The sequence below is a fragment of the Acanthaster planci genome, linkage group LG11, assembly GCF_054643075.1.
Source record: "Acanthaster planci isolate LZ-2023a linkage group LG11, COTS_SCS, whole genome shotgun sequence".
Taxonomy (NCBI): domain Eukaryota; kingdom Metazoa; phylum Echinodermata; class Asteroidea; order Valvatida; family Acanthasteridae; genus Acanthaster; species Acanthaster planci.
In genome coordinates, this window is record NC_141787.1 from 4807170 (window position 1) to 4828629 (window position 21460).

The 21460-nt window shown below is 40.2% G+C and overlaps 1 protein-coding gene across 1 annotated transcript in view; it reads right to left on the reverse strand.

Moving 5' to 3' along the window:
• LOC110981563 (uncharacterized) overlaps positions 1-21178 on the reverse strand; it is a 93443-nt gene extending 72265 nt beyond the window's left edge. The window contains exon 1 of the mRNA XM_087142963.1: positions 20835-21178. Within this exon, the coding sequence (XP_086999089.1) occupies positions 20835-20916 (82 nt within the window). The 5' untranslated portion in view covers positions 20917-21178. The remainder of the gene's footprint in view (positions 1-20834) is intronic.
• Positions 21179-21460: the final 282 nt, after the last annotated feature.

Consider the following 21460-nt stretch of genomic DNA (forward strand, 5'->3'; position numbering starts at 1 on the left):
CTTGGATGCAAGGGGCGCCCAAGGGCTGCGTGCTCATGTCAAATAACGGCCGGATAATTATAAAGGACGAACGGGTTTCTTTGTACTTAGCTTACCCAATGACGTGACTGAAGGCTTTATGGTGTGCAAAGTTAACATTTAATCCCTGTATACAGATATCTCTATTCCTAATAAAGATATGCAACGTGGAAATTATGTGGCTCCGAGAATAATTAGCCAGTAACATGAAGACATCACGTTTACCATGTGCGCTTTCTGGGCACGGAAGTGGGATGCGATCCATCATGAGTTTCCCACTGCCTTGACTCACAAGTCGTTTCTGTTTTTCATTCTCAAAAATCTACTAAACTGATATAAGCAATACTAATCAGAAGCATGTAATACACATAATAATGATAATTAAATTTGAAAAGAGGCATGTTCAAAATATTTTGCTTGTTGATTTGAATTGATTCTAATTTCAATTGATTATTTTAAGACGATTCAAAATATAGCGAAATCAATGGATTTGTATATAATATAATGAAAGGAGTATGGATTTTAAAACAAATTTTAACGAGTTTTGCTTAAAATTGAACGATTATGTTTAATTACGAGAAGGGGCAAGAAAACCAGGAAAAAGCCATTGCAACTCAATACAACAAATAACACATTATCCTAATACAACATTACTGCAATGAAAATGACCAAACAACTGTGTCATTACGTAACACTCACCTTGAACATTTCTCAAATTTCGATAAAAATGTCCTGCAACGTCAACTACAATTATGGAAAACCGCAAAAAGACCAAACTATGGTACACTGAAAAGAATTTTGACATTTTGTGAGAGCTTTGCAATCAACCAGTGTGCTGAAACCATCGCGGGCGAATGGAAGTGGTTTAAAGTTACAGATATTGTCGTGTAGACTAATCCGATTAGACGCCATAACTGCTGTGGCACCGTACTCACACGCACATTCTTCAGCTTGACGTGTACTATGTTAGCATAAATGAGACGATTCTTCTGTTTGCATTTCCTGTACGAATGAAGAAGAACTGTCCTTATTCTTCTGCTAAAGTGTCTAAGGACTGTGTAGAGTACGCTGTATATGATAGAACCTAAGATCGTATAGCGCCGCGTAGCGGCGCAAGATGGCGAACTTCACCGTGAATACACGTAAAACGTTGTAATCGTATTGTAATTGCACGGGCGCCATTTGAGCAAATGATGTATATACGCCTGCGCAATGCACATTAATGCCTAGGCGCAGGCGCCGCGGCAGGCACGTGCATGGTGAGCCTGCGCCTAAACATTACCGTAAACTGCGCAGGCGTATCGCTTACTCAAATGGTGCCCTTGGTAATTACACCTTTTGGGCAGAGTTATCCATCTTGCGCCTTCGGCGCTATACGATCTTTGAATAGAACCATGCCTACTTTCCAAATTTTGCCGTAGACTGCAAGAAAATATATAACTTTTGAAAATGAGGTAAAGATAATGAAACAGAGTGGATCGAGTAAGAGGTAGACTGCCACATCAGGAACGATACGTCCGCGAACGTGCAACTTTATTAACGCTGAAATTCTTTGTTCCTATCCTGTGTAACGATACAAGTCAGGGACAGCCCAGGTTAGACGCCAGTCTTCATTCTACTACGACTGACGTCCAGCTCTTGCGTATAGTGTAACTAGAAATTTGTACCAATTTATTCTAAACTAATTTCCGTTTCCATGTTCTGTATGTCTCTACCTATCTGTGGGGGGGGGTTAAGGAATTTCAGAAAGAGCCATGGACTGTAAAATCGAGGAAAATACACTGGAAGATAGCGTTACAGTTATTCACGGTTGTAGACGTAATTCATTTTCGGGCTGCCAAGTACTGACACAGGAATCCGGGCTGCGTGGACGCACTGCGTGTACACACTACGCCATCGCACCCTACATTATGTGGACTTCATTTGTGCAGAGGTCCATACTACGTACAGTATATGTCACGCCTCCACGCACGCTTGCAAGATTTCCAGTGAAGACGCCTGCTTTAACGGAGGCTGTGCCTAGAACAGGCTATAATCTGCCTGCCGATATAAAAAATCCAGGGGTTTTAGTCGGGTAGGCGGGGGCTCCAGACTGACCATTAACCCAGCTTTACATTTGGGTTTATAAACATAAATTTGCAAAACAACCTGCTTGTTTATTAGAATAACCTCGGTGGAATAATGGTCATCGACGATCTCTCTTTGATGCGTTTAATTTGTTCGTAGATTTTTACTGATTGAAGATGTACATATACAAAACTCTATAGACATGTGATTTTCCATTTCATAATACGTGAATTTATCTTAATGGTTGAGGTAAAAAAGGATTATGTTGCGGGTATGAAGATCGTCATGAACACGCAAGAGCGACGCTCTTGGGTATGTGGAGGCAAGAGTGCGGCGCAAGTGCGGTAAGTAGCAATCGAGACAAATTGTGCTGTTGATCAGCCTTTCATGTTTTTCTCGTAGCCAAAAAGGAATTTAACAAGACCAAATTCATAATCGGCAGTGAAGAGTTGAATTTTAGAGAGTTTTAGGAATCACCATTTTTAGGGGGGGGGATGCTCCCTCTTTGAACTTGCTTGTTGCATATTTTAACCCCTCTTTGAACTTGCTTGTTGCATATTTGTAACCCCTCTTTGAACTTGCTTGTTGCATATTTTTAACCCCTCTTTGAACTTGCTTGTTGCATATTTTTAACCCCCTCTTTGAACTTGCTTGTTGCATATTTTTAACCCCCTCTTTGAACTTGCTTTTTGCATATTTTTAACCCCCTCTTTGAACTTGCTTGTTGCATATTTTTAACCCCTCTTTGAACTTGCTTGTTGCATATTTTTTACCCCTCTTTGAACTTGCTTGTTGCATATTTTTAACCCCTCTTTGAACTTGCTTGTTGCATATTTTTAACCCCCTCTTTGAACTTGCTTGTTGCATATTTTTAACCCCCTCTTTGAACTTGCTTGTTGCATATTTTTAAACCCCTCTTTGAACTTGCTTGTTGCATATTTTTAACCCCCTCTTTGAACTTGCTTGTTGCATATTTGTAACACCCTCAGCTTCAGGAAGGCCTACTTCTATTTGCCTCAATTCAAGCAGCAGGAAACTTCCATGTGTCGTATTTTGAAGTCCTCCGTCATCATTATATATATTTTCATCAATACTTTTGGGTGAAGAAAACGTTGCCAACCATTTTGTCAGTGGGCATAAATTCATTGGCTTGTTTTGGGAGGTTGAAGTTTATGATCATTGTTGAGAAAAGCTTGGATGCAAGGGGCGCCCAAGGGCTGCGTGCTCATGTCAAATAACGGCCGGATAATTATAAAGGACGAACGGGTTTCTTTGTACTTAGCTTACCCAATGACGTGACTGAAGGCTTTATGGTGTGCAAAGTTAACATTTAATCCCTGTATACAGATATCTCTATTCCTAATAAAGATATGCAACGTGGAAATTATGTGGCTCCGAGAATAATTAGCCAGTAACATGAAGACATCACGTTTACCATGTGCGCTTTCTGGGCACGGAAGTGGGATGCGATCCATCATGAGTTTCCCACTGCCTTGACTCACAAGTCGTTTCTGTTTTTCATTCTCAAAAATCTACTAAACTGATATAAGCAATACTAATCAGAAGCATGTAATACACATAATAATGATAATTAAATTTGAAAAGAGGCATGTTCAAAATATTTTGCTTGTTGATTTGAATTGATTCTAATTTCAATTGATTATTTTAAGACGATTCAAAATATAGCGAAATCAATGGATTTGTATATAATATAATGAAAGGAGTATGGATTTTAAAACAAATTTTAACGAGTTTTGCTTAAAATTGAACGATTATGTTTAATTACGAGAAGGGGCAAGAAAACCAGGAAAAAGCCATTGCAACTCAATACAACAAATAACACATTATCCTAATACAACATTACTGCAATGAAAATGACCAAACAACTGTGTCATTACGTAACACTCACCTTGAACATTTCTCAAATTTCGATAAAAATGTCCTGCAACGTCAACTACAATTATGGAAAACCGCAAAAAGACCAAACTATGGTACACTGAAAAGAATTTTGACATTTTGTGAGAGCTTTGCAATCAACCAGTGTGCTGAAACCATCGCGGGCGAATGGAAGTGGTTTAAAGTTACAGATATTGTCGTGTAGACTAATCCGATTAGACGCCATAACTGCTGTGGCACCGTACTCACACGCACATTCTTCAGCTTGACGTGTACTATGTTAGCATAAATGAGACGATTCTTCTGTTTGCATTTCCTGTACGAATGAAGAAGAACTGTCCTTATTCTTCTGCTAAAGTGTCTAAGGACTGTGTAGAGTACGCTGTATATGATAGAACCTAAGATCGTATAGCGCCGCGTAGCGGCGCAAGATGGCGAACTTCACCGTGAATACACGTAAAACGTTGTAATCGTATTGTAATTGCACGGGCGCCATTTGAGCAAATGATGTATATACGCCTGCGCAATGCACATTAATGCCTAGGCGCAGGCGCCGCGGCAGGCACGTGCATGGTGAGCCTGCGCCTAAACATTACCGTAAACTGCGCAGGCGTATCGCTTACTCAAATGGTGCCCTTGGTAATTACACCTTTTGGGCAGAGTTATCCATCTTGCGCCTTCGGCGCTATACGATCTTTGAATAGAACCATGCCTACTTTCCAAATTTTGCCGTAGACTGCAAGAAAATATATAACTTTTGAAAATGAGGTAAAGATAATGAAACAGAGTGGATCGAGTAAGAGGTAGACTGCCACATCAGGAACGATACGTCCGCGAACGTGCAACTTTATTAACGCTGAAATTCTTTGTTCCTATCCTGTGTAACGATACAAGTCAGGGACAGCCCAGGTTAGACGCCAGTCTTCATTCTACTACGACTGACGTCCAGCTCTTGCGTATAGTGTAACTAGAAATTTGTACCAATTTATTCTAAACTAATTTCCGTTTCCATGTTCTGTATGTCTCTACCTATCTGTGGGGGGGGGTTAAGGAATTTCAGAAAGAGCCATGGACTGTAAAATCGAGGAAAATACACTGGAAGATAGCGTTACAGTTATTCACGGTTGTAGACGTAATTCATTTTCGGGCTGCCAAGTACTGACACAGGAATCCGGGCTGCGTGGACGCACTGCGTGTACACACTACGCCATCGCACCCTACATTATGTGGACTTCATTTGTGCAGAGGTCCATACTACGTACAGTATATGTCACGCCTCCACGCACGCTTGCAAGATTTCCAGTGAAGACGCCTGCTTTAACGGAGGCTGTGCCTAGAACAGGCTATAATCTGCCTGCCGATATAAAAAATCCAGGGGTTTTAGTCGGGTAGGCGGGGGCTCCAGACTGACCATTAACCCAGCTTTACATTTGGGTTTATAAACATAAATTTGCAAAACAACCTGCTTGTTTATTAGAATAACCTCGGTGGAATAATGGTCATCGACGATCTCTCTTTGATGCGTTTAATTTGTTCGTAGATTTTTACTGATTGAAGATGTACATATACAAAACTCTATAGACATGTGATTTTCCATTTCATAATACGTGAATTTATCTTAATGGTTGAGGTAAAAAAGGATTATGTTGCGGGTATGAAGATCGTCATGAACACGCAAGAGCGACGCTCTTGGGTATGTGGAGGCAAGAGTGCGGCGCAAGTGCGGTAAGTAGCAATCGAGACAAATTGTGCTGTTGATCAGCCTTTCATGTTTTTCTCGTAGCCAAAAAGGAATTTAACAAGACCAAATTCATAATCGGCAGTGAAGAGTTGAATTTTAGAGAGTTTTAGGAATCACCATTTTTAGGGGGGGGATGCTCCCTCTTTGAACTTGCTTGTTGCATATTTTAACCCCTCTTTGAACTTGCTTGTTGCATATTTGTAACCCCTCTTTGAACTTGCTTGTTGCATATTTTTAACCCCTCTTTGAACTTGCTTGTTGCATATTTTTAACCCCCTCTTTGAACTTGCTTGTTGCATATTTTTAACCCCCTCTTTGAACTTGCTTTTTGCATATTTTTAACCCCCTCTTTGAACTTGCTTGTTGCATATTTTTAACCCCTCTTTGAACTTGCTTGTTGCATATTTTTTACCCCTCTTTGAACTTGCTTGTTGCATATTTTTAACCCCTCTTTGAACTTGCTTGTTGCATATTTTTAACCCCCTCTTTGAACTTGCTTGTTGCATATTTTTAACCCCCTCTTTGAACTTGCTTGTTGCATATTTTTAAACCCCTCTTTGAACTTGCTTGTTGCATATTTTTAACCCCCTCTTTGAACTTGCTTGTTGCATATTTGTAACACCCTCAGCTTCAGGAAGGCCTACTTCTATTTGCCTCAATTCAAGCAGCAGGAAACTTCCATGTGTCGTATTTTGAAGTCCTCCGTCATCATTATATATATTTTCATCAATACTTTTGGGTGAAGAAAACGTCGCCAACCATTTTGTCAGTGGGCATAAATTCATTGGCTTGTTTTGGGAGGTTGAAGTTTATGATCATTGTTGAGAAAAGCTTGGATGCAAGGGGCGCCCAAGGGCTGCGTGCTCATGTCAAATAACGGCCGGATAATTATAAAGGACGAACGGGTTTCTTTGTACTTAGCTTACCCAATGACGTGACTGAAGGCTTTATGGTGTGCAAAGTTAACATTTAATCCCTGTATACAGATATCTCTATTCCTAATAAAGATATGCAACGTAACGCACAAAGTTTCACTGAGCCAGGGGCTGCGTCACGTTTCCTAATGAAAACAACTACCGGTACGGGAGTACAAGCGTTATGACACAATTCAAAACCCCTCAAGATAACAGATTTTTAAACACAAAACGTCGAGGACGACCTACTTACCTGGGAAGCGGGAACTTAATAGAGACATCTCTATTGTGCAATAGAGATTGCGCGATAGAGATATCTCTATTAGGAAAAGAGATATCTCTACTCCGGGATTATATGTTAACTTTGCACGCCATAAGGGCTTGTACATGGCCAAGAATAAATAAACCCCTTTGCAAACCACGCCCAGTGTCTCCACCGGACATTTTCTTTAGTAACCCCCTACCGCTCCACAACAGTCATTTTGAAGCTCTGTCGGGTTAGCGGACGATGGATCCCCTAATATGTGCCATTTCAAAATAGTCCATAAATCTGAAAGATGTGGTTTTTTGCTTTCAAATTAAGGCCCAGGAGATCATGATGGTTAATCGCCGTTATTAACTTTCACATCAAAATAGTCGTGTCTTTGCGTATTTTTCTTTTGAGGTTCTCCAGCCCTCATTTTTTTCGGTATCACTCTTCGAATGAGATAACTCAACAAGCACGATTTCCGTAAATCGCCAGCGAAATTTGCCAGGCCTAGTCGGAAAATACCGGGAGTCCCTTTACGTTTATCGCATTTTATGGGCACCTTTGGTCAGTCTTTCAAGTCCAACTGTTGACACATTATAAAAGGGCTTCTAATATAAAATGCTGAAAAAATGGCCAGGATTTGTCCAATTTCTAACTTTCAGCTTCCCTGCGATAGGCTTACGTGCAGGTATTGGAATACCGTCACCAACTCACGCCTCAGCCTCGCTTACGATTTTCTGTGATTTTCAACTTTAAGCTCCATTATAATTGCAGTGACATCTCGTTTTGTTGTATTAAATGTAGTTGGCACCTTACATCTTAGTCACTAGGGTAAGTGAATAGTTTGCGACTTATCGATTTGAGTTAGATTCCTTATCAAGCCCCTTTTGTGTTTCTGTGAATCAAGAATTCTGTCGTTTCAGTAAGCCCCTCGAAAGAAATACAGAGGCAATCAGACGATCCCGCTTGTATCGTGTCGATATCAAACCAAAGTTGACATTCGTCCTTTGTAGAGTTTTCATTGTCATATTTACCCGATAGAAAGTTAATCCTAAGTTTATCCTAAAGTTGACATTCGTCCTTTGTAGAGTTTTCATTGTCATATTTCCCCGATAGAAAGTTTATCCTAAGGGTTCTTTATCCGTTAATCCATCCAATTTACAGGTCAGAAAATAATTGTTTGAATCTTATTGGCAATAAGGTGACTTAAATTAGCAATAAAGAGTTATCTAGAGAAAAAAGCACACAAAAAGAAAATAAAACACAAAGGAGTATGTAATTGGAAAAAGGCCAAATTTGGCCGATGTGCATACGTCTTTGTTGATTTAAAATTCCTTCGCATGCAGAGTTTAATTATTGTGTCGACTATCATATTCTTTTCAAAGGGGTTTCATCCCGAACAACATCATTTTAAACACTTTTTGTGTATGCAAACGCGGTCACAGCAAAGCCACTCGTCTCTCATAAACACATACTGGGGGATACCTACGCGAGCCGCTGACTATTGCGACATGCACCACCGCAGTCACCACCAACACGCACTACCAGGAAGAGCACGGAGCAACGCATACTGATTGCGATGTACGGTCTCCGGCTGTGACGCAGTAAGAAATGCCACCTCCACTGAAAACGAATAAATTTCTGAATCTCTTTTTTAATTAAAACTGTGTTCCAGCGATGTATGCCACGCGATTTTGTATACCAGGCTCATCACTTAATGCACTGCAAACAGAATAATCATATCAGACCGCCAGTACTTTCAAACAACAAAACATTGTCACAACCAAATCAGGTAACAAATCAAACTGCTTAATCTGTGACCAAACAAGGTTGTTTGTGACGTCACGCTGTTTACGTAGCGGCACACCACTTTCCAACACAGTTTGACATATGACATTTTCCCCAAAAAAACTTTCTGTCGATGTGTGGAACTTCGAAAATGAACGATATTCAGCAGACCTGAACAAATTAAAACTACGCCTAACTTGTTTACAACCAGAGCCGGAATACAAAAATAGCTTTGTTTACCAAGGAAATGCAATATACATGTTCGGCCACACTTAGCAAAGTGCAGTTACCTTCCTAAACGGGGACATTCACATCCGTCAATCAGTTTTGGTACCATGCATTTAATCTTTCCTCAAACATATTAATTCTAAAGCCAGATTTTACGACTGTGCTTTCTCATAAAAACGTCCCACACTAAACCGTGTATTCAATAACACATACACTGTAACTTGGCATTTTTATAAATCGATTTCCACACATACTATAGGAATTAGGCGCGGCCTACGTATCTCTAATGTGGGTGTTCTCTATCTGTTGCTTTAAAAATCACTGAACCGAATTGAATCAAATCAAACGGGAATTCACAGAAAAAATGGGCAGAGATTTTTTCAGCAAGATTAAATTTATTTAAGCACTTGAAGAACTCGATCATGTCATTGTAAACTATAAGCAACTTCCAACTATTCCCATGATCGCGTAAACTTCAAAATGTAATCCTTATTGCAATGGAAACGCGCCAGTTTGGTATTCCAATTGTTTATTCAAAAATGAAGATGTCATAGGTTATTCGAGACTACCAATGGGCCCCTACGGTTCTTCTTGCATTGTATACGTATGCGCAAAATCTGACACTATGCTGTTGCCAGTGTGCTTGTGCCTGGTGCGGAATATGTTACATTAGTTGTAGATTTATGGGGAAACAAAAACTGAAGACAGAGGCCATATATCCGTCGACGGCAAATAAAAACTAAACGGTACCTTGCGTACAAGAAGATCGCTCATGTATACGCGTCATGGAGGGTGTAAGCAGATATAAAGGTCATTAAAGTCCCACGAAATTGGAAAATTAGGTTCGTTGGTCAAGTAGACAGCACGTTAGCACAGGTGGGATCACGTTTTGCTCCTGTAGCTGGGTTTGATCCCAAGCTGTCTTTTTTTTCGTCTTTTCTTATTTTTAAATTGACTCCAACATTTAATTACAGATGATTACATTTTCTTTTTCTGATTCGTGGCTCTGGAAGATTTTCGTAGGAAATAAGTCCAAAATGGAAAACTGTTCTGATTCCTAACTCATGAATAGGAAGTCACAACGACTATGTTAGCGAAGAACCAGACTAAGATTTGTCGCGGTAAGAATTTCTAAGTCCAACAAAAACAGTTGCTGCGCATGTTCCCGGTAAAATATCGTAAAATATCGTAAAATATCGTATAAAGGGCTTCGAATTGCACGATTGCATTGAATCCTCCAAGTTTGCGCCCTTTTCTGAAAGTCATGGATCCACCCTTGAAGATGAGTCACCTTTCAAGTTGACTTGCGGAAGACATTGAGTGCTGCCTATCGAGACCGGTTCGAAGAGGCCAAAGAATCCACAAAAGAGATACCGAATGAAAACAGTCATGTAAAGTTCGTCAACGGGGCATGGATGAAGATCAAGAAACCTAACAGGAAGTCCCTCTTAAATCTTTTTCAACTTGTACAGGGATTTTTGTTGAGGTATCTACGTTATAAGGATAACGTGGATGTTGTGGAAGAATTTGAAAAAAACGTAAATGGAAGTACAGAATAAACAAGGCTGTCGACCCTGAGCTTGCCGGGGTCGAGTGTTTATGAAAATCCGTCTGTGTAAGGGCAAAATGAGCGTCAAACGTTCTTGGGTTTTACAGTGTAAAATTATATCATGTAGTTTTTGGCAGAGTGTGTACGTTCTACACCGACGTTTTCTTAATAAATCCCAACACAACACTGTTAGGCCTTTTGCTGCTCGTGTACCGTGACTCTTTATTTGAGTGAATTTGGTGGAGCTGAATTTGGGAAAATTGTGCTACTCCAAAAATAAACCTGTGACACAATGACACCAAGTTTACATGTGCGCTTTCCTGTGGCATTGAGATGGGATGTGATCCATCATGAGTTTCCCATTGCCTTGATTAACAAATCTTTTCTGTTTTTCTTTCTGTGTTTTCATCACTCAATGCACTGGAAACAAAATTATAATATCAGACTGATTATGCTTCGATAGCATTACTTTCAGTCACCATTGTCGCACGTAGTTTAGCCAACATAACAGAATGTTCCTTCTTGTTGAGGTTACAAGGTTGTGAGGTCACAGTTGGGTCAGGTTGTTTTGGCAGCGGCGCACCACCACTTTCTACAAAGGTTGACCCGTGACATTTTTTAACAAAACTCATTGTCAGGTTTTGGAAATATAAACATGAACCGTATTCATCACATCTCAACGAATTAATACAACACCTACGTGCTTACAGCCAGAGCTGGATTACAATATAAGCCCAGTGTGGAAATAAATGGACATCATTCCCTCACCACAAGGATTTAAAATACGCTTACGTGATAACAACCAGAACTGGAGTACTATACAAGCCTAGTTTGCTATTGCAATGCAATGTGCACGTACGCCCACACTCAACAAACAACAATCATCGCATACTTTTTTAAGTGAACGAGGGTCTTTCATACCAGTCGATCTGTAGTCGGTACTGTGATTTCTCTATGCGTAATAATGACTGACGAAATTAAATGTGGAGTTCAAACATCATGATGGAATCGGAAATAGACGCTATTTTTCTCAAACAAATAAGTGCAAAACAAGATGTTTCACGGATGTGTTTCCTTATAAAAACTACCAATTAATCCATAATCATACATACACAATATGGCGATTGAACACCATGCACTGACTGTCAAATATACATTAGTCAGCATTCCAGTGTTTTTTTATTGTTGCTTTAAAAAATCAAATCGGATAAAAAAGAATTAAATAGACTCTAATGGGAATATACAGGGGAAAATTGAGCTGGAAATATTGCAGCCTGGTTAAACTAATTTAAAAACTCGGAATTAACATTCATGTTCATTCATGATACCAACCGTTTCCGTGACCGTTTAAAAATCACAATAGAGTGTTCAATGTAACAGCCAGTTTGGAATTAGAGCCTGAAAGTAAAAGGTCACGCAGCGAGCTAACCTCGTGCGGTCCTCCTATGGAGATTTTACATGGGATCGTCATGTCACGGTCGATAATTTCTGGAAGAACGATTCCTAAGAAACACCTAAGTCGAAATTTTACGTTTGTGTTCGTAAAGTAATATTTTCGAAAGGTTTTCTGGAGATGGGTGAAAAATGAAATTCATTAACGACCTTTCTGTTCCTTGGTCTCCTTTTTCACGTAGAGTGGATGGATTCTTGATTCAGTCGAGTTAACGTAAAGCCTTTCTTGTCTGCAACGGTTAGATTAAATTTTAGAAGCATAGAAGCATGAGCATAGATCATTCGTTTTAGTTTATTTCGTTATGAATGGTAAAGTGTTAAAACATTTTGATCTGTTTTCATTTGAGCTTTTACCGAAAAACCACCATGTATTATAATATTGTATCTGTTCATCTATGTGCAAGACCACCAAATTGCACTGGTCTTCATGTATTTTCGATTTTCGGAAGTGAAAGGTCATATTTCGGCAGGATAATTCTCTTTCAGGTCGGGTAATTTTTCAGTTTCTATAATATGCCAGCAATTCTTTTACAAAGACCTTTTTCTGGGGTGATTTTTTAAGAAGTAAACGAATGGAAAAAATGGCAACTCTAAAACTCTGCACATTATTTTTTCCTCTATCCAAAGTTTAGGAAGTGCACCACCAGGGGTAAACTTTCAGGCTCTATCTCTATTGTACAAAAAAAGGAAGGTGTCGTAGGTTATTTGAAAATAAAACTGGTCTCTACGGTTCCTCTGCACTACGTAGGTGCGTATACCCGCCCATCACGTGAACGAAAAATCCGACACTATGCTGTGTTCATTGCGCGTGTATTTGATCAAAAGTTCAATTTATCCCTTTCAGCTTTGGGGTAAAAACATTGACAAAAAGTCAGGTTAGATGAATGTGCCGTAATGTTCTGTTGATCACAAAAACCAAAATATATCCTGAAAGTAAAATTGAATGGTTCTGGACCCTTGCGCGGTCCGCCTATGGAGATTTTATTTCGGACCGCCCTGTCACGTGTTGTAATTTGGAAAGAACAATTCCTAACAGATATCATCGCAAGAAACACTTATGCACGAAGTTTACCTTAGTGTTCTTCAAAAAATTATAGAAAGTTACAAGGAGATTGGTAAAAAGAGAATGTCTTTGAAGACTTTTCAGTCTCGGAATTATCGTCCGTACCTCCCCTACCACGCAGTTTTATTCCACTGCATGTATTCATGTCAGAACCAGAAGGAATTACGATGCGAAGATTTAGCTTTTGATACAGTCTAACTGACTTGACGCACTTCTTGTCAGCAAAGGTTGGAGCAGACTTTTAAAAAAACTACATACCTTTTTTCCTGTAAAGGTTTTTCCTTGAAAATTATAAAATGTTAAGCTTAGTTTGTTCTGATTTGGGTTCAGTTTTAACTTTTTACCCACATGTATATGTTACAATATGATTTTGTAATTTTCATCTGCGTACACAGTAGCAAGTTGTCTAGGTCACAATTTGTGTCTGATATTCAGAAGTGAAAACGTCACTTGTTTGGGCATCATATTTTTTCAAGCAATGTTTCAGTTTCTTATATTGTAATAAACATCGAACAAAGGAATTTTCAGTGGTGATTTTTATCGGAAGGAAACGAACGAAAAAGTTGCAAATCTAACATTTTTGCATGGCATTCTTCCTGTTCAAGGGTTCTGGCCTTGCACTATCACGGTTCAATATTCAGGCTAGATTAATTTTTCCTGCCAGATATCATTGTGACTCGTCTGATTTCAGTGGAGTGTGTCACAATGGCTTGAAAAAATTGTCAGCATCACATAATCAGGTATTCGGCAAAATGGTGATTTGGAGCTCTATTTGTCCCTTGGTAATTTGGTGTCAGAGAGATGGGCTAATCACTGACGGATTGGCAACATCGAAGAAGAGAAAGACAAAACAAACATGTCACACAATGCTGCAGATGTTTGGGATGGTTGTAATGATGGTGAAGATGTACGATTGATGGCAATGGTGGTGAAGATGGAGATGATATTAATGATGATGGCGAGCGATCAAAGAAGGGAGAAGGCAAAAACGGAGATGTAATTACATAAGTGATGATGCCGTAGATGTTGGTAGTGGTGTTAATGATGATGACGATTGGGGGTTGATGATTGTTGCAGAGCGAAACCTACAGTGCCGCTCCACTCAGACTAAATATCAAGGAATAACTCAGACTAACCGAAGACCAAACGCAAGATCTGCAACACATAAATGAATTATTTATTTCAAGAAAGAAATGAACTAAACTAAAGTATTTACACTCCCTTGTCGGTCAGTTTAACGGACGCAGTGGCAAACATTACGAGATTATCCCGTAAGCAGGAAAATGGCTCAAGATATTACACAGCGTAGAAATTAATACAATATAAATATTCTACAGCTCTTTTAAATACAGCATAAATAATGGTGACCATGGAGCAACGGCAAGAGGTGAATCCACCGGACTATCAGAATGCGAGATGGAAGTCCCCAGGCTTGTTATGTTTCTTGGGTAGGTCACTAAGCACTGACCATCGGAGAGTAGGTGATAGTTGAGGCTAGCATTCATCAAAGTCAGGATCATAAGGAACTTGGACAGTAGCTGCCCTGCCAGAAGCACGTAGAATTACGGGATACCCTGTTATGCATAACATACAAAATGTTCCTCTAATAAACTCTCGGCCTTAAAATTTCCTGTTCAGAATCCAGGCTTGATTCACCGTACTAAACTGCGGTATGATAGCAAGTTTTCTCTACTCAACTTTGAAAGGCTAGCGTCATAAAATCTGAAACTAATTTTGCCACGGTAAAGGTTTCACCCCAACTGCAAGAAACACAATTTCTTCTAATTATACAGCATAAGATCAATGATTACAAATGGCATAAATATTGTCAAATTTACTCACATGGCCGTTGGCTTAATCCGGGCCTATCCTCGGGTCTGGCGTACCCGGGAGTTTCTAGTGCGGGTAAAACTAGAGGGCTTTAATCGCCCACAAGCGGAAAAGCACCCTGCACACAGGGGATCAGGGACGTGCGTCCGACGCGCAGCCCTCGCGGCGCCCGACTCGACAGCCTCAGTGCTGAAGGTCCACACTTATCCGCTCCACGAAAACCCAATCCGGCGAGACACACTCACTTCATCTCCCACACCGTAAAACTCAATTCAGTCAATGTGGGCGCGGGTTATATACCCTTCCACCCCACGCCAGTTACCCAATTAATATATTTCTAACATTTTATATGTACACCGAGGCAAGAGCAATATGAACAAAGGATACGATCCCGATGCGAGTGCATAACTGAGAGAATCCTAGTTTAATTAGCCGTACCCAACAATTACCATTGCTAGACAAATCCTCAAGTGAAAGAAACAATTTTAAACCCGTCTTGTTACAATGATAATGGTGGTGACAAGGGGAATGGTGGTATTGATGATGGTGACGATTATATAGATAGGCTTGATGGTGACAGTTGTAAAGGGGAAGTTATATTAATGAGGCTGAAATGGTGATACTGGTCAAGTGTGATGGTGGTAATTGTAAAGATGATGAAAGTAGTGATAATTTGAAGGTGCTTTGATGGTAAGAGTGGTAATGGTGGTGATGGGTGTGGTGTGGTAATGGTGGTGAAAAAGGTGGAGTTGATGTTAATTGTGGTGAAGATTGGAATGAGGGTACTTCGTGGTGGACAGAGACATCATTGACTCAGTATCTCTGAATGTAGCCAGCGTAACGTAAAATAAGAGACTACTTTGTCGTCTTGGCGGTGTTATTTTAAGGGAGAGTTTACACGGAGCTACCTCAACATTATTTACTTTTCGAAATTTAGAAAAAGGAGTATATGCCCATAATTAGACAAATGTCGAACTCATTAAACCCCATCACTTCAAATTTTAGGCCCGGTGAAATTGAATTGGGCAGAAAATGAGCAGTGAAAATAGCAAGAAATGAGCGAATAAGCAGTGCACTGAGCAAATGAGCAACGAAGAAGTGAAAGAATGACTGTGCCGTAAAATTAGCATGCGAGCAATCAAATAAGCAAAAGAAAAGCACATGAGAAACTGCATATTAAACGATTTCATCAGTTCCTTGTCATTTTGAAGATCATTCTTCGAAGGCTAGACATGAATGATTTCTGCGGTCAAACCCATGTCAGTGGTGTGACAAAAGCTTTGGATGGAGATATAACTTACGGTGGTATAGCAAATGCGTATGCAGGAGACAAATCTAAAAGGAGCGTATTTGACGATAATGTTGAAGCAATCATTCTCTGAATATTCCATCCAACGTTACTAATTTTGAATCCAACGTTTGAAATCAAAGATTTGAATCGGGAATTGAAAACTACGAAACTGATTCTAGGATGAGAAAAGAGAAGGTTTCGAAAGGGTGATTCGGAATCAGAAACAGTGGTAGAGAATGATGAATAGTCAGATGAAGATCAGTGACGGATTCAGAGGGGAGTGAAGTTCTCCCTTCCCCACTGCCATTATGACAACGACGTCTAAATTCGCTCTATAAAGGGATCCGAAAACGACACTCTTAGCGTCAATCTTCGCACTTCCGCGTTTGAAAACGAGGATGTATGTGTCAGCTTTAATTCTTAATACGATCAGACGATTGAAAGTAAGGAGTCAAGACACAACATACATAAAGGTATGTTAAATTCAGATTTCTCAGGCTGCAGATTTTTGTTGAAGAGTCTTTCAGAATGACTTAACACGTGAAATCAAAAGAAAAAACAATGGCAATTTACCGCGAACTAACGTACCTGCGATGGCCATGTATCTTGTGCAGTGGGCATGGTTTAAACTGATGTGGTATCACACGTGCGAACCGGATACTGCATGTACTGTGTCGACGCCGCAGGCCCGCGCGACGAAGTTCAACACAGAGAGCCTCATTCCGATGCAAATATGCGCCGACGGCGCTAATGTGAAATCCATCTATTGCATTTACATTGCGACTGTATAGGGCTACGCACCGCACACTCGCTTTTCAGCCTCCAAGTTTGCGCCTTCGTTCTGAAAATCCTGGATCAACCACTGAAGATGAGTCTACCTTTGAATCCGACCAAGAGATACTGGATGAAAAGATGTGAAGTACATCAACGGGGTGTGGATGCAGATCGAGCCAAGTTGAAAAATACACTTCATACCAACGAACTTTAGTGAAATAGATCTCGTTTAAACAAACTCGATGATGCGCTTTCCTATGGCAGTATAAGGTTGTACGTGATCCATCCAAGACTACTGCGTGGCTCAATCGTAATATTTATAGCCACGTCATTAAAAGAAAAAACACAACGTCATTGCAACATGACACTCATGGTGAAAATTTCCCAAACATTTTGATAAAGGTTCCCTACAACGTCAACTACAACTCATTATATGAACATCGTGAAAAGACCAATCCACGATGTCATCACAACGTCATGTTTCAACATCCCCACAACGACGTGGGAACACCTTTATGCATCGTCTTATAAACGTTGCAAAAAGACCAAACCAAAACGTTCATATAACTCCATATGAATTATAAAACTGTAACTGTCATATACTCCATAATTTTTTATAATATAAAGATACAACGTTTACAAACATGCAGTGACAAGAAAGACGTTTGGATAAACGTCGATGGCAAGCTGCGAAAGGTTTTGGTAACATTTGTGTAATAGCTTGGCAATCTTCACTTCTAAACTTGTTGTCGGCGCATTAGGCTGGGGTTAGTAGGGATGCCGGACCAAGCTTCTCAGCATTAGGCTGGGGTTAGTAGGGATACCAGACCAAGCTTCAGACTAATTCAAGAGATGGTCAGGTCATGTAACCGGCATAATCACGTGACTCACGTGACGAAATTCCTCCCATTTCCAAATATTCCGAAACTGAACGAAATAATTTGAACTCATTTTGTTAATTCACCAAAACTGTCCTCAATATCAGCGAACATTGAGCCCTCAGCAGATTTCGCCTGCAAGCACGAGATTTTCTATACTTTTCCAGAGATTTCTAAATTGAATTTTTAAAAGACAGGGAAAAAATGCAACATTTCATCTGACATTCTAAAGGTGCTTACCACTTTACAATCGCCAAAAAATTCATCTTAAATTGTTTATTTTATTTCAAGGTCTGGTTGAAAGGAAATTAACCTAATGTCTCATATGCATGGGAAAACCAATACTGTAACAACTGACGCGGCAGCCATTAAGCTTACGTTATTTCAGCAGAAAATATACAAGCTTCTAGGCTGTCGACATTAGGGCCTAGAGTACACTTAGTACACGTTCGATAGTTGTATTTTGCCCTTCAACTTCAGTCGAAATCCATCGATGCAAATTAATGGAGAGTCGATCATCTGCAAGTTGGGGCGAGGTAACCGACGTCAGAGCGCAAAATATAAAAATATGAGATTTCTCCTGGTTTTCCTCAAATTTCAAAAACGAAATTTGCTTCACAGATAAAGATCTAATTTTAAAAATGCAAACTACTTTTTATTGCCAAATAATGTTTCAAATGTTTATTTCAAAGGTCTGAGTGAAAGGAACCTAACCAAATGTCTCAGGTACACGGCAGTGGCGTAGCTAGGATTTTACTAGGGAGGGGGCACAAAGCGGGCACCAGCATCTTACGGGGCACCAGCCTTCAGTGGTGTGGTTTTTGGGCAAGTTTTGTTGGCCTCGTTCAATATCCATTCATCCTATTTTCAGTGGGGGGTATACGGGGAGGCACCGGGACTTTGTGGCCCCCAGCAGCCCCCCACCACCCACCCACCCCGTGGCTATGCCACCGGTATACGGATATGATTGGGGGAAAAGACAGTGTTTACAACTGATAAGTCTGCCATTAACCTTGAATATTTTCCGCCAATAAAATACTTCAAACTATGAGTTGAGGCAGGCCGTTGGCCTTAGAGTATACTAATGATAAGTCGTTTAATAATAGTCTTTTGTCCCTGAAGTTCAGTCGAAATCCATCAGCGCAGTTTAATTTGAAAATCGTTCATCTGCAAGTCGGGGTGAGGAAACTAATGTAAAGCTACGAATATCGTGTGGATCGCGTGTGGAGAACAAACCCCAATCAATTACCGAATTGGCTTCAACTCTAATAATATCAGACTGGCCCAGCAATTGGATTCTTGGATTCGGATAAATGTACCACGGGCAGGGATTGATGTGATCGAACGTACAACCAAGTTAGCCTTACTGTGTTTCACTTGCTGAAGTTGTAACTTTGCACGCCCAATGCCACCGGCCCAACCAGCCGCCAACCCCGCATGGCCGAGGCGGCGACGGCGTAAGTCCACACACAGACGGCAAGTTCTCATATAAGCAGCGGTGGCCGATCTAAGTTGGCATTCCAATCGCACTGATGAATCGCAGCACATTCCGAAAATCCAACGTCCGAACGTCTAGGAATTTCGCAACATCAGCCATTTCACATGTTTTTTTTATTGTTTGGGGCCTTCATATTTCGAGTTTTGTATCCAAAAAGTGCTTCATATACGAGAACATTTTGACGAAAGTTAAATCAGGTGCAGATAAAGGGGGTGGGGGTTCGAAACACCACCCCCCGCGCTGAAACAAAAAGGGTTAAAATAGAAAATGAGTGAAGTGTACAAGAGTATTTTCAAGAATGACATTCTACACAGGTATGTCATGTAATGTTTCATCATCGTTCCTGCTTTTCCGAAAAAAGAGACACTGCAAAAATCTCCAGCCTGACCACCCCGCAAAAATTCCTGGATCCAACCCTGTCGTTGCAGGATGTTTAAAGAAGAACTTCCCATTCAACGATATACCGGGATGTGCTTCTCATTCCTAAAGTTTCAATGTTCACCGTTTATTACCGACATTCGAGCTGCCATTTAGTTAAGAGCAGGGCACAATGCATTCTAATTGGGATGTGCGGTTTCCAGCTCCGACAAGTATCGACCTCACCACATTCACAGAAAACATTCCTCGGTTGAACCGATACTGTAAAGCATTATTTAAATAAAATTTGATATACAAGGTTAATTCACTCGATCAAATGAAACAGAATCATTATATCCAGCTGAGTCACATTTTGTGGTACCAAAAAGACTAACTTTCACACTCCATATAATCATCATCTCAAATAGTTTAGCCAACAAAAAAAGTTCCTTCCGTCGAGTACATGGTGTTCCCTCGTAACCATTCAAATGGGGGCAGGTTTTTTAATACTAGAGATGGGTACAAAAATTTCCGTTTACAGTGACATGTGCGAGCGATGTGTTTTAATTTCGGTTCATCCGTGAAGTCCTGGTAGTAATCTTTTTTATTCAAAATAAATGAGACAATTCTAATGTTCACTCATTCTATACGGGCGAAGAAGAAACCATCCCTCTGTTATTCTGCGATATACTGTCTCAAAAGAATTGTGTAAAGGGACTCTAGAATAGAACTTGGTCTTCTTTCAACTTTGCTCATATTTTGACAATGCAGGAAAAAGATTGTGACTTGATGCAAACCGAAGTTGACATTCGTATTTTTTGTGTTAATTTGTTATATTTGTTTGATAGAAATGTACCTTTCAAATAAGGCTTCTTTACCCGTTTACACACTCTGATGTCAGCATTTACTACACAGAGCATTACTGCTTTATTGTATGCTGAATCTTATTTACAATGGGTTGATGTGGCTGGCAATAAAATGCTACCTTTAGGAAAGGCTATTTAGGCGTATATAGAAAAATTAAAATACCTACAAATTGAGGTATTTATTTAGTTCAAAATAAGCTAAAATTATAAACATGTACGTTGATCTAAATTTCCTTCGTGGTTAGATTTCTCATGCTTTTGTCAATATTCAGATTCTTTTCAAGGTTTTCCCGACAGCACCATTATCAACTGTGAGCAAACGCGGCCACAGCACACCCATCCGTCCCTCATGAATACATAGTACATGTACTCACCCGACTCGCTGCCTTGTGTACCGTGCACCGTGGCAGTCACCACCAGCACTTGCACTACTATTACGGGTAGGGCGCTATGCATGCTAAGTGAAAGTGGCGCTTCCGGCTCTGAGGCAGCAAAAGTTACAATCACCTCCACTGAAAACGAATAAATGCCTGAATCTCTGTTTAAACTAAAACGCTGTTTCCGACGACGTCTGCTACACAACTCGGTATACAAGACTTCTCACGCTGGACAAAGAATTACAACATCAGACCGACAGTGCTTCCAAACGACCTGACTTCACTCATCGTCGCAACTAATTTATCCAGCAGAACAGAATGTTCCTTCTAGTGAAGGTTACAAAGTTGCTTGGTCACAGTTGTGACGTCACATAGTTTTCGTAGCGGTTGACCTGTGACATTTTCCAGTAAAACTCTTTGTCAATGTGTGCAATACCAACAAGGTTGGTATTCACCAAACCAGACGAATTAAAACTTTGCCTGCCATGTTTACATCCAGAGCTCGAATATTGTGCAAGCCTTGTGTGCTATAGAAATGCAGTGTAAATGGGCACGCAGCCAACTACAACTGTCACATACTCGGAACGGGGGGGGTCTCACCTGTCAGTTGGTATTCGGGCCCC